Genomic DNA, 15,726 nt, shown 5'->3' on the forward strand with positions numbered 1-15,726 from the left:
TTTTTGGTCATTGGTTTTACTATTTTATTTCTATCGGTACATTGTAACAACATAATCACCTCCTGATAGGATTATACCAGTTGGCCATGCCGTTTTTGGGTTGTGTCGAATTCAATTGGAATCAAATTAATTATTTTAAGAAAAATGTAAACTAAACTATCTCTCCACATAACATAATCGATGTAACACGTGCATGTAAATCAAGAGCTTGACGCTAATATTGTTGGCAAATAGTGTTAGCTTATTTAAACAAAGAACTAAATAAATGCAAATTTTAATCTAATTTCTCGAACTCTAAGCGATTTAGTTGATGGTTTTCTCGATAACAGTACTATTGTGTTTTATTTTCTTAGCTAAAATAATGCATATTTTGCATACATTGATGTTAATTCTAGTTTGGGTCGCTGTATTTAGTTTTACACGCGTTGTGTCGGATTATGTGAGCGAATTAAAAGTGGAACTAGCTAACAAGTTAAACATGTTGCTGCAGCATGTTGGATGGCGAGATGACATGCACAACGTGAAAATCTTAATAAAAAATGGCAAAGATGTCTCGGATCCCATGTCCGCAATACTCGAAGCGATATCGTCGAACCGGAAACCTATAGACGAATCCAACGTCCTGGCAAGGCACGAGGAGATCATGACATTGCTCATGTGTAAGTACAGTGAGGTTATTTATAAGTACAAGCTTCTCATAAAAATTTTAACACGGGTTTGCCAAAACGAAAAAAACAGATACGACCTTTCGGTTCAAGATTATTCAAGCTATTACGATTGTTTCCGTTCGCTGCTGATCAAACTCCACAGCGTGTCACCGAGGTTTCAATGCATGAAAGACGCGTTGGACTTTGTTTACTCGATAGGGCCACAATTGAAACCTAAATACAATGTAATGATCGCCGTGGAAAAATTGACCGAGTACACTTTGAATTTAGGGCCGAAAACGTCTGCAAAATTGTCGGCACAAGGTATCAACGTGGACGTTGTAGATCTCGAAATAAAAACCATTAGTGAATATATCTTGGAAGTATATATAAAGAATATATACGTGTATACCCGCAAACATTGCATCATTCCGCAATACACAGAATGGACAATAAAGAAATTTAATGATGATCTTAAGCACAAAAAGAAACACCAGCTGATACCGAAGGAAACGACTATGGTGGAATATGTAAAAAACGAATTTGATTGTTACGTCGATGAATTTTTTGGCAGGTGCTTCTACAATTTGGGCTTCGCATACGGCGTGGAGGGAAAGATTATGATCGGAATGAATTAATATATATTATTAGCACCGAGATACCACTTTATTACGCAGATTACTCAACATTATTTTGTGTATAACTGACTTGTAGATATATTTTTTAAAGACAATTTCGTATAGACAACTTGATTTTAAATAACATGTGTCGACGTGGAATTTTATTTTATAACCATTTACACATACACATAGACCAAAATAATTTAAGTAAACACACATTGCTGTCACGCAATTTTCGGAAAAGATTAATAAAGGAATTGATGAAATTAAATTTTAAAATTGAAACTGCACGCAAATGATTAGTGTTTAAGCTTTAATTTAAACACTTTGGAATTATTTAGGTTACCCGATGCTTGTTATTTTAATTAAAAGCTACTTATTTAATTCTCAACCGGACACCAGAAATTGAGGTTATGGCGATTTAGCAATAGGTTTCCAAAAAAGTAAACTGCAATATCTGGTTTATGTGACAGTTTACCATCTAAAAACCAATCTGTAAATAATGTGTACACTGATCACCAGAAATAGTTTTTTTTCCTAGCTATATACAACAATTTTATTAGGTATAATGTAAATATATATTTTTTTTTACTATCCATTACATTATAAAATATATTTTATATTCATTACATTTGTATTAAAGTTACAACACATGCAAACCAAATTGAGTTTAATTTGAAGTTTATAAATAATTTCAAGTAAACATATTAAACTGTAAACATTTTTATATGAAGTGTCTTTATTGTAACTGATTTTGTAACTTTATTATAAAATGCACTTTTATATATAATCATAAAATAGTAATTGAACTTGAAAAATATTCAAGACAATGTAACATTAACAACGGCCGTTCCTTTAAAACAATAATCATCAGAATCTTGTTTGTCTAGAACTTCATCGTCCGAACTATTTTCACAAGATGTGCTAAATGATAATGTCCGAATCGTGGCATCCGTGAAACGTCTGAAAATAAAGAGTTATTGATGTTCAACAATAATTGTTAAGACATTTTATTTTATCTAGTTGTATCTATCAATTATCATGATACTGTATATTAAATTATATTTTTGGATTTGTCCTGTGGAGAAATAATATAAATTAATACCCAACATCTATTTGTTCAACAGAAACTATCTATTTCAAAGTAAGTAGGCAGTAGTAAAAATCTACTAATTATAGAATTTTTTAATAATTAAACGGTTATTTTATTATTATAATATGAATTGATGGAGAATGAGTGGAAAATAGTTTTGTAAATTATATGGAAAAACATTTATTCATGTATTTGTTATCTCTTATCACTCATATTTTGTGTCTTATCTCTCATAATTTATCTATATTCTATAATCTCTTATCGCTTATCGAAGTAAGCAATAATTCAAATACATTTTTAATTTAACAAATATAATTGTTATTTAAAAACAATGTTTTTAATTATTGGTATACAACTAATGATAATCCTTAGTGTTAGACTACTGAAATAAAAAAAAATCCGTAATCCAAAAATTTGGGATTACTGGAATGTTATCCATTTTGTCCATCTCTGATTAAAACGGTTCACATAATAATTTTCTATTTCCAATTTTAAATCAAATACATTTGAATTCATTGTTTTTCACAAACGCGTCGTACGCAAACACACGGTGAACGACACTCTACTGCGCCATAGTGATAACTAAACGGCATTATTTGACGGGTCGAATGAGCTTATCTAACCTTCCTATTCCTGGCCCTATTCCCGTAGTCCACCTGTACTTTATTGAGCAAAAAGGGCACCCCTTCCCTTCGAAATCGAGAAAAATGCGTAAAAGTTTCACACACATTTTATAACTTAAAGTTACAGCGCTTTATTATTTTTTTTAAAAATAGTTTAATTTATACGGAATATTCTTTAAACTAACTACCTATAAACATTGACGAACCAAAAAAATATCACAAATCCGTTTCCTGTTCTATAAATTAGACCTAAGGTAGATCTAGAATAAAACTATATCACAACATACAGTTATTTGATTAAATTTTTTTTTTTTAATTAAGGAAACTAAAAATAAAAAGGGCAATATACACTTTTACCGTAGTCAGTTTCTAGCTTGCTATGTGTAAATAAATCAACAGACTACAGGTAATGAAAAATATTTCATTATGTTATTGATTACGATACATGGCAATACATTTTTATAGACGGAGATCAACCCTAATTGTATCCACCCTAATTCTAAAAAAATGTTTAAGCACATAATTGTTATTAGTTACAATGATTTTATCGATATTTGTATTTTTATCTATAAACACTGAACCTCCCTTACTTACTACTACTACTCACTTATGTATAATACTTTCTTATTGTACCAATAAGAACATAAACTTATTATTTCACCTTCTATTCACAGATTGGCATGTAAGCATTTATTTAAAAGCAGTTTTATCACTTTCGGTTATAAAAATTCGTGTAGACCCCTAATGATCCCATCCCCACTATTCCCTGACTCCACTGTACTAGTTTTTTTTAAACTTATATTTTCTATCAGTGGTAATTTACCTATTTTCTTCTTCGCCATGCGCTAGGTCCAATAAAATCGTATGGTTTTCATTTGTAAATTTTACTTGTTGTATGAGAAACGGGGCGTTAGGAATGATTTCAGCTATCCCGTTAAGATAGTCAGTTTCTTCTAAACCATCGCTGTTAGTTAGCTCCGACGAGTCTTCGGATTCTGAAAGATATCTGTTAACCAATTTCCAAATAGCTATGGTTGCTTTGTTTGTATTCACGTCCTTGTTTAAATGGTCGAATTCTTTGTCGAGTTCATCGACTAGGAATTCGTATTTGTTCACAAAATCGCCCTCGTGAGCCACGCACGCTCCTTGCAACTTTTTATCAATACTTCTTATTGTAAAAATAAGAATAGTCATAACCTCGTATAAATCAATGACTAAAGGTTTGACCGTCCCGCTGGTGTTGAATATGTCGTTGAATTCCCCTCGACGAATACGGTAATAGATATCTAGGTTGGTCATTTTTCCTATTATACTCGTCCACGTAAAATCCGTTTCCCGTGTGTTTCGCAGTAAATTGCCCGTTACCCGAAATTTTATTGTACCCTCGTTTGTGGTCAGGTTGAATTTCATATGGTGATTGTCATTAGCCGTTGTACAGCGTATCACGTTGTTTTCAATATCGATGATTTCTTCTTCACACATAACACCGTTAAAGCTGCTGCAGTAAAGTAGCAAGTCATTGAGAATTAACATTGCATACAAGTTGGTATCCATCAACCCGGCAAAGTCGGTAGCGTCTTCGACTAAGCCACGTATAACGTCGATACTTACTTTCTTATTCATCACATCGTCTTCGGCATATTTCTGCAACACGTTGAGCACGTTAATGTGTTGAATTTCTTCGGAAGAATCGCCGTTAGTATCAATGTACTCCTTCAGTGGCTCGTATGTATTCTTGAATGAAATATTTCTACTTAAAATATGACTCCATTCCGAATTAGCCTCTTGGTCTTTTAAAAGTTCTCTGATCGTTTCCCGGTCTAAACTAGCGGTCGAGGGTATTTTTCCATTGTTTTTCGGAGAAACGCTGTAAACGTTCGAATAAAACATGAAAAATACAAAAATGGTATACGTGTTCATTATTTTTTTTTTAAGAAAAAACACTTTGTAGTCGGTATACCTTTTGAAAAAAAATTATATGCTCTACTAAACGACAAAACTCGCAATGCGCTTACATTTTTTTTTTCAACTTCCTATTTTTGTTGTTCTAATCTGCTGTTTGCTAACGCGTATGCTATCTGGTGATAAGTAAATAGTGTTTTAGCAAAGCCAATAAGTACTGTTGCAGCAAGTGTTTATTGAGTTTCAAACAAGACTAACAAAATACTGTTTGGAAAATAATTCCTTATTTCAGATGTAACAATCATCGTTTTTGTTTTTCTAAAAAAATGTAACATTAATTGTACATTGTAGTAATATTGTAATATAAATGGAACACCGGAGTTACTTAATAAGAACTAAGTCGACAAAGGTGACTTAATATTATTATCGATAAATATTGTAGAAATCACTTAGTAACAGCTATAAACGCGTTATGCTTCAATACATTTAAACAGTACCTATGTATATCACAAAAGCTAAAGTAAACAATTTCATGTGTTTTATAAATGCAGAATATGTAAGTTATGATAAACCATATGCATCCAATTAATTCAGATGTAATTACATTTTTTTTTATACAATATTATTTGTTTACCATGTCCGTTTGATTAGAAATTATTTTATTACTTAATTCAGGCATCGTAAAATTGATAAATTTTCATTCTTTTCGTTACATATTGTAAGTATGTAGGTACATATTATTATTTGTATAATAATAGATGATATAATAATCTGTTAAAAACGATAACGATATAAATAGTCGCTTGCGCGTAATATGTTTGGATGTATAAAAAAAAATATATTCAGTAACTAATTTACTAAAATACAACTGAATTTTAAGATATTATGTCGATTAGGTTTTTAGGTTATTTAATCGTTCCAATAGCTAGGCCACACTCTGAGACATGATAGTCCTATACAGGTAGTCCTTGAAGGAATTATACTTGGATAAAAAAAAAGTAATCATCTAGAACAACTCTATAGCCCAGATATGGGCCTGTAATCTATAGATATTAAAAGGAAATTAGAAGACGAGAGGAATGGAGAGGAGTTGTAGAAAGGCAAGACTATATGTTTCAGTTATTGTATGAGAAACATACACTTTCGGTCATAGTGATAAAATTGAATACGTTTAAAATAGTTCTTTTCGTTTTATTTATTTTAAATACAATTTATATAGACCCCAACACTTAAGGTATTCTTAATTATTTAAATTTAAAACATTCAAAAGATAGAAGAAACTTTCACTGTATGAGATTTCTATTGAAATTTCTTAATAATAACGTTGACGACTCTTTCCTACTATCCAATATTTCCTTTTAAATTAATAACCATTATCGCATTGTAAATTGAATTGGACTAACTGTCCGTTATTAAAAAAAACTTATAAATAATTATTGTTTGTGTCGTTACATTTAAATATTTATATTGCAAATGCCAATAAAAATAATTTAACCTACAATCCATGGCTATATTATTATATAGATACAGCTGATATTATATCCTGATGGAGCCGTTTCAGACTGAATTTTAAGACCAAAAGCAGTCATTATTTTCATTAGGTGTTTTTTGACTGCGGCATTTTATACTAAAAGTTATATTGTCTATAACGATTTGATGTTATAGCTAAAACCCATAAAATGACATAAAAATATCGTACTTAAAATATATAAAAAAGTATTTGGTAATTTAATTTTTAAAAAACATGTTGAAAACTGTCAAAATTTGCCTCGCCACTGACCAACGCCGTTTTTTTTTAAAGCATAGGCAACTAAACATTTTTACAGACACATTATTTATTTCAAATCACATAAATTTGATTTGTTCGGATGTAGAAAACTAGGCTAACTAATTACTAATGAGTATATCTTGACTGTTGTGTGAAAATATTGTTATTAATATATTAATATAATATTTAATGTATATTTTAATATATCCGTTTTATTTAGGTACAGACGCCATTCGGCTTTTGAAAATATAATAAACATAGAGCACACATACATAATATACTTATAAAAAAATATAAATTAATTACTATTAATAAAAAATGTTACTAACAATTATAATAAATGCTGGAAATGCCATACATTTGCTTCATTACTCCTTGACAGGCTTAATTACCTGTCAGGGCCTAATTAAGGCCCCTGGATACCGACCATTCTTAAGTAGTTTTTTATAGGCAATATTTAAGAATAAAGTGGTTTTAATAAAGGGTCATCCTCTAAATAATTTGTTCTTACAAGTTTTAAATAGTACGGTTCCTGTAATCGGGTTATCTCCGGGACATTGTTCCAGGTAAATCGACTGTGCCAGAAACCAAACCATCAAAAAAATTAATATCACACACATCTCTCTTCAAATGAATGTCAAATATGTATTTTAAAGTACTAAATCTATTTTTTTTTTTTTTTTTTTAAACCAATTTTGTAAGTTGAGAGGTACGATAGGCAAACACAGTACACACCGTTTATTTTTTCAATTTTATACATTTTTTTCTCGTTTGTTACAATATTAAATTTTTATTCATTTCATTCGTACGTGACATCGACAGACTGACCGACTCGCACTACACTACCTGTGGGCTTTTCGCATTTGAGGTAAATGCCAAAAACGCTTTTGCCCTTTTGCTTGTTGTGATCCAATACTCTCAAAGGTTTTTGATTTTTTTCCGCGCTCGATTGGTCAATGTTCACCATTCTACACCGGACACAAACTGTGTCAACCTAAAATCACAAAACTTTATACTTTAATATTATGTAAAAACAATTCCCTTCATTTTCTTTTTTTTTGGAGGGGGGAGTGTTTAAAGCTAGAAATTATAATTTATTAACTATCGATTTTCAAAGGGACCACACACCCAAATTTTTAAATGTTATATTAAGTATATGTATTTGTTATGTTAAATATGTTAAAATAGGATTATTATTATTTGGATTATTTTCATATAATATTAATGTGATTATAAAACATATGATAGGTATATATTTTAATAAATAATACAGAAATGGATAAGTGTATTGTTGTTGTTTTTTTTTTTTATTTTACAAAAAAACATTCTATACAAGAATATCTACAATAAGTTTTTTTTTCTAAATTATATTACAAAGCTTGAATGTTTTGAAAAGGACACCCAATGGTAACACCTTTATATGTATTACACACTCGTGTAAAACCACAGGTGTTGATCAGTTTAATATACAAAAGTGGTTTTTATGTTTGTTTGACTCATAAGTCGAAAACTTCACTTAATGATAACGCAGTTATGAGTTCTTCTTTGTCTTCAGAACACTTATACGGTTTTTTTTTAAATATATTTTTGTTAGATAATAAAATCTCTATTGGACCTAAAATCATACTCTATCATATTCTGCACAAACAAGGGGAGGCCTATTGATATCTATTACAGTATTTGAAAATTGGATGTTGATCTTTGGGCAAAAATTTAAGGAAAACATTTTTAGATAATATCGGTAATTATTTTAACGCCGACACTACTTTTTTCTTAATGTAATTGATATTTTGTAGTTTTTCTTTTTGAAAACATATTTGTTTATGCTTTATTACAATTTGTATAGACAATATTCCAATTTTTATCTTTCTTAGTATTTTCTAGAGTTTTATCTACTTTTGAAACTTAATAGGTAACGTATATATTTTATTTAACTTTAAATTTAAGAATAATTTACTGATCATGTCGACTGTTCGATAAACAGTTTTGAGTAAACAATTTTAATGTTATAAATGTAAAAAATGTAAGACAAGTGTTAAGATAAGAGTTGTATCTGCGTGCATTATTCAACCGTACTTCACCTTTAGTCCTACATTTCAAACTTAAATAACTTTGAAAATAATTATGCAAAACTGGTTTTCAAATTTTTAGTAATTTTTTCTTAATTTAAAAATTCTATAAATATGTATGTTACCACTTAAGTTTCGATGTTGATAAAGCTCTAGAAAATACTGAAAAGTATAAAAATTTGAATATTACAGTACAACAAAAACACTACAAAATTTCAATTATTTTAAAAGTGAAAATAGCGAGAAGGCGTTTGAAAATCTACACAATATAAAATCAACGATTATGAGAGCGTTGATTTTCATTAAATTAAATTTTATTTTTTCAATTGAAACTCTTGCCACCACTGAACTCAATATATGAAACGTGTAATGTCTAAAGTCGGCTGCCATTTTGTGAACAGTTATTGTTTTGTCCACGATATTCGTTGTTTTTCTATGATTTATGATACGACGGTGTTATCATCGCCTAATTTAACATTTTTAATATGAATTATGAAAAAGTAACGTAGCATTTTTACTTTCTATGAAACTCGTACACAAAATGGCTGCCTTCGAGGGGGGGGGGCATTTTTCAATCCAGATACGCGTTTCATATAAATATTGAGTTCAGTGCTTGCCACTAACCGGAAATTTCGTACCACCTATGGTCACTTCGGTCCAGTTGACTTCGGAGTTGGCTGGCAAATGGCCGGCAATCAAAATGTTGCTCCGAAACCGATACAGGACGTTGTCGAAATCCATAGCACCGTTGTCGTCTTCCAGCTCGTTCATTAACCATTTCACGGTCGACTCGGTCGTCAGCAGGTACTGACATTGGCTGGCGGCCATCACTTTTGGGTCTAACATTCCTGCAACGGCGTATTCAAGATGGAATTTCGATGCACGTTATTATGATTTAACAGCTTAAGACCACTTGTCGATAACCTAACCGAATTCGTTGGCCTTTGGCGGATTGCGAGCGGTGCACCTGATCAGTCTCAGTCCGGGCACGTCCAGATTAAAGCTCAGCCACGCCGCCACCTCTTCGCCGCAGTCGATTCCCTCAAGCGAACCACCCCAAGAGATTTTACCCTTTTTGCTGTTGCCGCTCTTGCTGGTCTCCAAGTCCACGGTCATCGGAGTCTCGTCCACGTTGCCTACAACAACACCGGTGGGTTCAAACAGTGTCCACCGATTAGCATCAAAGTGTTTATTTGAAAATGATTTTATCCGATTAAGCCAGTGCAATGGGGTTAATACATAGTGGGGGTCAAAGCATATTGGAAACGGGGAGGTCACCGGTCTGCAGGCATTATTATAATTTAACGTGGTACTCGAAAAAGTTGGTCCAGTATTAAAAATGTTATAGTTTAGACAATATATTAGTTATGTTGAGATTAATTAACTATTGTATAGGTATACATTTGTTTTATTGAATATTTGAAAACATAAGTGTAATTAGACTTCAGCTCCACATCGAAATAAATAAATTTGAAGTAAAATACCTAAATAAACATATAAACAATATTATATTACAAATAGAACTTTTTAAATTTTTGGTCCAATGAAGTACCCTTTAGGTACGATTTCTGAGCTATGAAGTTGCTACAATAAAAAGTGTGTTCAGAGGTTAAGAAGATACCGTAGGTCCAGGTACGAAAATAAATAAAAAACATCATTGTAAATTCAATACCTGCACAGCTACGCATCGAAGCTAAAACGGTTGGTTTTAAATTATACAGATGAGCCGTGCTATACACAAAAACGGTAACCGATTTTTGAGGGATTCCCGCCGTCAACAGTGATACCGGCGTCATAGTTTATGGACGGGCGGACGGTAAACTATGTCGACGGTACCTCCGTTGACGGCGGGAATCCCTGGTAAATCGGTCGCCGTTTTTGTGTATGGCACCGCTTATCTGTAAATATTTTTAAATCAACGCTAAAATCCGTCTTACCGGCGTACGTGAGAGTCATTTTGCCTTTGGATAAATTTATTTCCGGTTGTATCAGACACATTTTGGGTTCTTCCAACTGCGTCACGCACAAACCGTCTTCGCTGAACACCGCCCAAATGCGGTCATATCGAAATCCATACATTTCCAATGGCCATTCGTCGACCTTCACACCTCCACAGGATTTGATCGGGTACACGTAGATCCTTGACACTCGCAGGTCCATTGTGCATTGATGCTGTACACATTAAAACCACACTCGAGTACATTATTTGCTAATAATTATTATATTTAGATTCCGTCACTCGTATCACAGTAGGGATTCGTCACGCTTAAGTCTAAACTGAGAATATTAGATCAAGTACTATGAATAATAATATGAATTACGATTACTAACTGTTACGTAAGCCCATTCGTGTTTTTCAATGTCTTCGCAAACGCTTTCGTTGTTGGTCGATTTACCGTTTGCGTTATCAGAGCATGTTCATTCCCAAAATCTACTAATCCTTCTCTTCGTTATTTCAATATTTTATTTTCCTCCCATCTTTCAACACGCATACTCTATCTCAATCTATTGAGGTTTCGATCCAAACTACTCCTTATGTATTTATTATTAACGCTGTGTAACGTGTCACTCCACACGTCAGACAATTTTACATTCTCGTTCGAGCTACTTCAATTCAAAATGGCACTTTATTATTACACTACACTCCTGGTAGGCACCTCTTTAGCCACATCGTCATAAATTCTTCCATTGTCTACAATAGTTGATTTGAGAACCTTAAATACGCCTATTCTATTTTCCACTAAAATTTCTAAGTTGCCTACGACATCTTAAGACTCTAAAATATATTGCAGGTTCTTTAAGAATAGCTAAGGCGTGGTAGACAGCGGTGACATTTTGGGGAGGGCAAGGTGGGCATTTGCCATCCCTTATTGACAGCAGGTCGACTTTTTTATGATTAAATTTTGTCAACTATTTAGTGGCTGTAATAATGTTATCGTCTTAACTTCTTCCGTTTTTCTTTTCTCTAATCCTAATTATTTTAATCACAATTACTTCTATTTCAAATACATTTCTTTAACACAATCGAAATTTTTTTAAAAATTAATAGTATCTTGTTTTAACTACAGTAATAAATAGCCAGTTGTTGCTTGATATAAAGAGACACATAAATATAAATAGGTATATAATATATACATTTGTTATTTTTTTTTAGAAGGGACAAGTCCCTCTAAACTAAGTTCGCGTCGAGTAGGTATAATATTTTTTCAGCCCCACATCGTTTTTTGGTCATTATTCTTTTCAAAAATGTTGGACTACTTGTGTCTATGATAATAAATTAACAAATTTAAAATTATGAATTTGTTAAAAAAAAATGGGCTGGTCAAAACTTTTGCCTTCCCCTTTCAAAAACTGAAATGACGACACTGGTGGCCGAAAATTATATTAACTAACCGTACACTTTTTATTTCAGATGTTTATGCTCTCAAATCCCTGGCCAGCCGAAAAATGTTTAAATAATCTGCAACATCTACTATAGACTGTTAAACAAACAATCATAAAGTAATATAGAGAAGTCCTGCCATCAAAACATTGATTCGACAAAGGTTGCATTTGTTAAAGTCATATACCTAATTTAGATTATTTTTTGTTTAAATGAATAAAAAATTATCATAAAAATAAAATAACAATATATTATTAATTTCGTTTTAATTCAAAACAATATTAAGTAAATAAAATAAGAATCAACTATTACATAAAAGTGTATTATTATTAGATGGTTAAATAAAATTACTATTTTGTTAATAAAAATAATTTCTACTTGTAATTTTTAGCATGATAATTAATTATAGGAAATATTATGTTCAAATAGATTCAAACTAACTTTTACTAGATCTCTTCCTTTGACCTAAAACTTACATTTACTTAATTTAGTCTTAATTTGTTATAGACCATTGACTTTATCAAGTAACCCTACTTTTTAAAATAATTATCTTATTAAATAGACGTTTTATTACATTAAATAGTGGTTTTTCAAAAAAAAATTTCTTATGCTAAAAAAATAACTAAATATTTATAATCTAAAGTCTTAAGTGCAAATAATTCTCCATTACTTATAATGCAGTACCTCAGACTTGTTACTTTCTAGAAACATATATAGTCCTTTCTTGGTTCTCTCCTTATGGTTTTCAATAATACCCATAATGATGAGCCCAAAAATAAGTAATACTTATTTAAAATACATTTTAGTTGGTATGTATTATTGAAAATAAGTAAATACATGTAATCTATAGTTAAACGAAATATTTAAAAAAAAACGTAAGACACTAATTTTGTCAGAAATTGATAAATAATTGTTTAGCTGATTTTCTTTTTGGAAACATTTTTTTAAAGAAATTTTAAAATAATATACTTTTGAAACATAATTGGTAACGCATCGTTTAACTAACAATTTTAATTGCAGGAAATTTTGCCTGATCTATAACCAGTTTTGAATAATAACTACAAATTTGAATATTGTCTAATAGTATAAAATAAACTACCGTTTTTCCTCAAAAAAATCCAACAAAATCTATACTTTGAGTTTTTGAGTTTTCGATTATTTTTAAAAGAAAATAAGTGTCCTTTATGAAGAACACAATTTTAGCGATAATTTATTGAAATACACGAAACCCATAACATACTACTTACTGTGAACTTTTGTGGTAAACACTAACAGCTTTCAGGCTTCTTCGATTTTCAAAGCAATACATGCACTATTGATAACTAAACCCAGACTGATACGTTATAATACTTAAGCCATATCAACGGCATGGCCACAATATTATTACTGTCCTCGTTATCTTATACAATTACAACGGTGACGGTGCAATATACTATGGTAGACAAGCGTTGTTTTTTTTTCTGATAAAACACTTCAATAGAACCACATTTAATAGCTACAACATATTCAATTAGATGATCGTTCTTGTTATTAAATAAAAACCAAAACTATAAACTATAATCCATTTACTATATTAAAATATAGTAGTTGGATATAATTTTAGGCTAAACTATTTGCACAGTTACATATTTTAACATAGAGGTTCATTTACAACTCTAAGTGTCATCAAAACGCTATAGATAAATAAATTTTAGTTTTAAATTTAGTTGAATAATAATAACTAATAACTAATACAAATTTTGTACCGCTAGATTTTATGGCATCCAAGCACAGCTGTTGGCTACAAGTGGAAATTGGACACAAAACGGTCAAGAGGACAGCTCTGCATTAAGTATGTAAATATTTATTAGTAGCTACAAAGCTATTGACAATTAACAATCTACAATAAGTATGAAATGGTCAATCGAAAATAATAGGTACATTATTTCATTATTATTGGGGTGACATCTAACGCTCGTCTTCCTGAATCAATAATTAGTTGGATATTAAATAATAGCTGGACAACCATTATGTTGTACCAATTAATAGGCATACACGAGTACTAATCTAAAACCTAATTGTTTAAATAAAAAATAACCGATTTCCGCAACTATCCATACTGTTTTTATTTTATAAAATTGCTTTCGATATTCAAGTTAAAAAATTGTAGATTTATCAGATAAATTGTAAGACATAATAAACCTATTGATTTCATATTAGATTTGATTATAAACTTTTTAAGTTATTAACATAATATTAAGTGATAAGGTAAAAGGAAAGGACTATTTTGTATCCATCAAAGTATAATGGAAAAATTGAAAAATATATAAACAAATATTTCATTACATGTAATATATTTATTAAATCTTTGGTAGTTAAACAAATTAAATAAATAATCTGTTGTTTACTAACAACCGTTTAATCCTATTGAAATGTATATATGTGTATTGTAATAAAAAACGTATCTAGTATAATATTATTGTGCATGGTGTATTTCTCAATATTATTTTGAGCAATTTATTGTAATGTCTGAAACAAATTTACATTTTTAAAAATGTTTTTGGCTTGCAATTGAAAAAAAAAAATACTAAAAACTTTACAAATTATTGGTATCTATTCTTGAATGGTACATTATACTAATATTTTGTCGACTAGGTTATATCAATGATTGGAACTATGGACCAGTCAATAACTTAAAAGACATTAGATATTTTTTAATTACTTTTTTTTATAATTTTATAGTTATAAGTTGGGACAAATTTAATATATTTTTGAAAAATATAACCCAATCTCTTAAATGTTAAAACCGTATGAACTTGAGAATTTTAAATAGTAACGTATATGTGACAAAACAAACATTATCAGTTTCATTTTTTTCAACTGTTTCAATCCTATTTTATGGCCTGAAAATAATTAAGGCATTTGTAGAATGATTTCTTTGTATAACACTTTTTTAGCATTTGTATTACTTTTTTAAAAATAATTCATATAATTATTATATGGAGATGTATATTTTTCTGCATGGTGAATGGTGATAAATACTTTGAATTCTTCGTATAATAATTTCTGTAATACCGCTGCAGAGATTGAACCTTTTTTCTCGCTGTCGTATTTGTTAAATATCTTCTTCCAATCCTTATTTGTCAAGTTATTTAGATTTGGATTTATATTCTAGAAAAATAAGTACAGTTAATAAACTGGGTATCATTTTATCAAGAAAGGGTGATAAAAGAAGAAATAAAGAAAGTAAGTCAAGTTGAAAAGTTAAAAGTTTTAAAATGCGTTGGACAGGGTGTGGCACGATGGCTTATTATACAAATTAAAAAAGTTCCTCCCAGCTTCTTATTTTCTCCTAATTAAGTCATACTTATCCGACCGTTCCTTTACTGTTCGTCTCAAACTGTTCACCGGTTTCGTTCAACAATAAAGTAATACCCGCAGAAAACTAAATCAAGTACCTGAGGCTACCGTTTGATAAACGTCTAACATGGAACTCGCATTTAAAACAAAAACGCAAATCGATCAACTCCAGATTGCAACTCTTAAGACCACTTTTAAAATCCAAATTTTTCCTATCAAATAAGCTGACTATAATATGAAGGGGTCCGTGCAAAAACGAGACAACTCCATTTTTTTAAACTTT

General features: G+C 30.5%; 2 protein-coding genes across 2 annotated transcripts; both read right to left on the bottom strand.

Annotated features, from left to right (window-relative positions):
* Positions 1–2,008: 2,008 nt before the first annotated feature.
* On the bottom strand, positions 2,009–4,977 carry LOC126845836 (uncharacterized). Its single transcript, XM_050584769.1, has 2 exons — positions 3,807–4,977; positions 2,009–2,230 (listed from the first exon to the last, which is right to left on the bottom strand). Exons 1-2 carry the CDS (start codon positions 4,901–4,903, stop codon positions 2,089–2,091), a joined length of 1,239 nt encoding a protein of 412 aa, XP_050440726.1. The 5' UTR covers positions 4,904–4,977; the 3' UTR covers positions 2,009–2,088.
* Positions 4,978–7,306: 2,329 nt separating this feature from the next.
* LOC126845837 (molybdenum cofactor sulfurase-like) lies at positions 7,307–13,470 on the bottom strand. The gene is made up of 5 exons (XM_050584770.1): positions 13,352–13,470; positions 10,660–10,894; positions 9,652–9,858; positions 9,347–9,570; positions 7,307–7,647 (listed from the first exon to the last, which is right to left on the bottom strand). The coding sequence occupies exons 2-5, from the start codon at positions 10,880–10,882 to the stop codon at positions 7,453–7,455; spliced, it is 849 nt and encodes a 282-aa protein (XP_050440727.1). The 5' UTR covers positions 10,883–10,894; positions 13,352–13,470; the 3' UTR covers positions 7,307–7,452.
* Between the last annotated feature and the right edge of the window lie 2,256 nt (positions 13,471–15,726).

Source organism: Adelges cooleyi, unplaced genomic scaffold, assembly GCF_023614345.1.
Source record: "Adelges cooleyi isolate 19-005CV unplaced genomic scaffold, UGA_ACOO_1.1 ACOO_flye_CR_arks_rails_tigmint_CR_PRNA_8, whole genome shotgun sequence".
NCBI classification, from domain to species: Eukaryota; Metazoa; Arthropoda; class Insecta; order Hemiptera; family Adelgidae; genus Adelges; species Adelges cooleyi.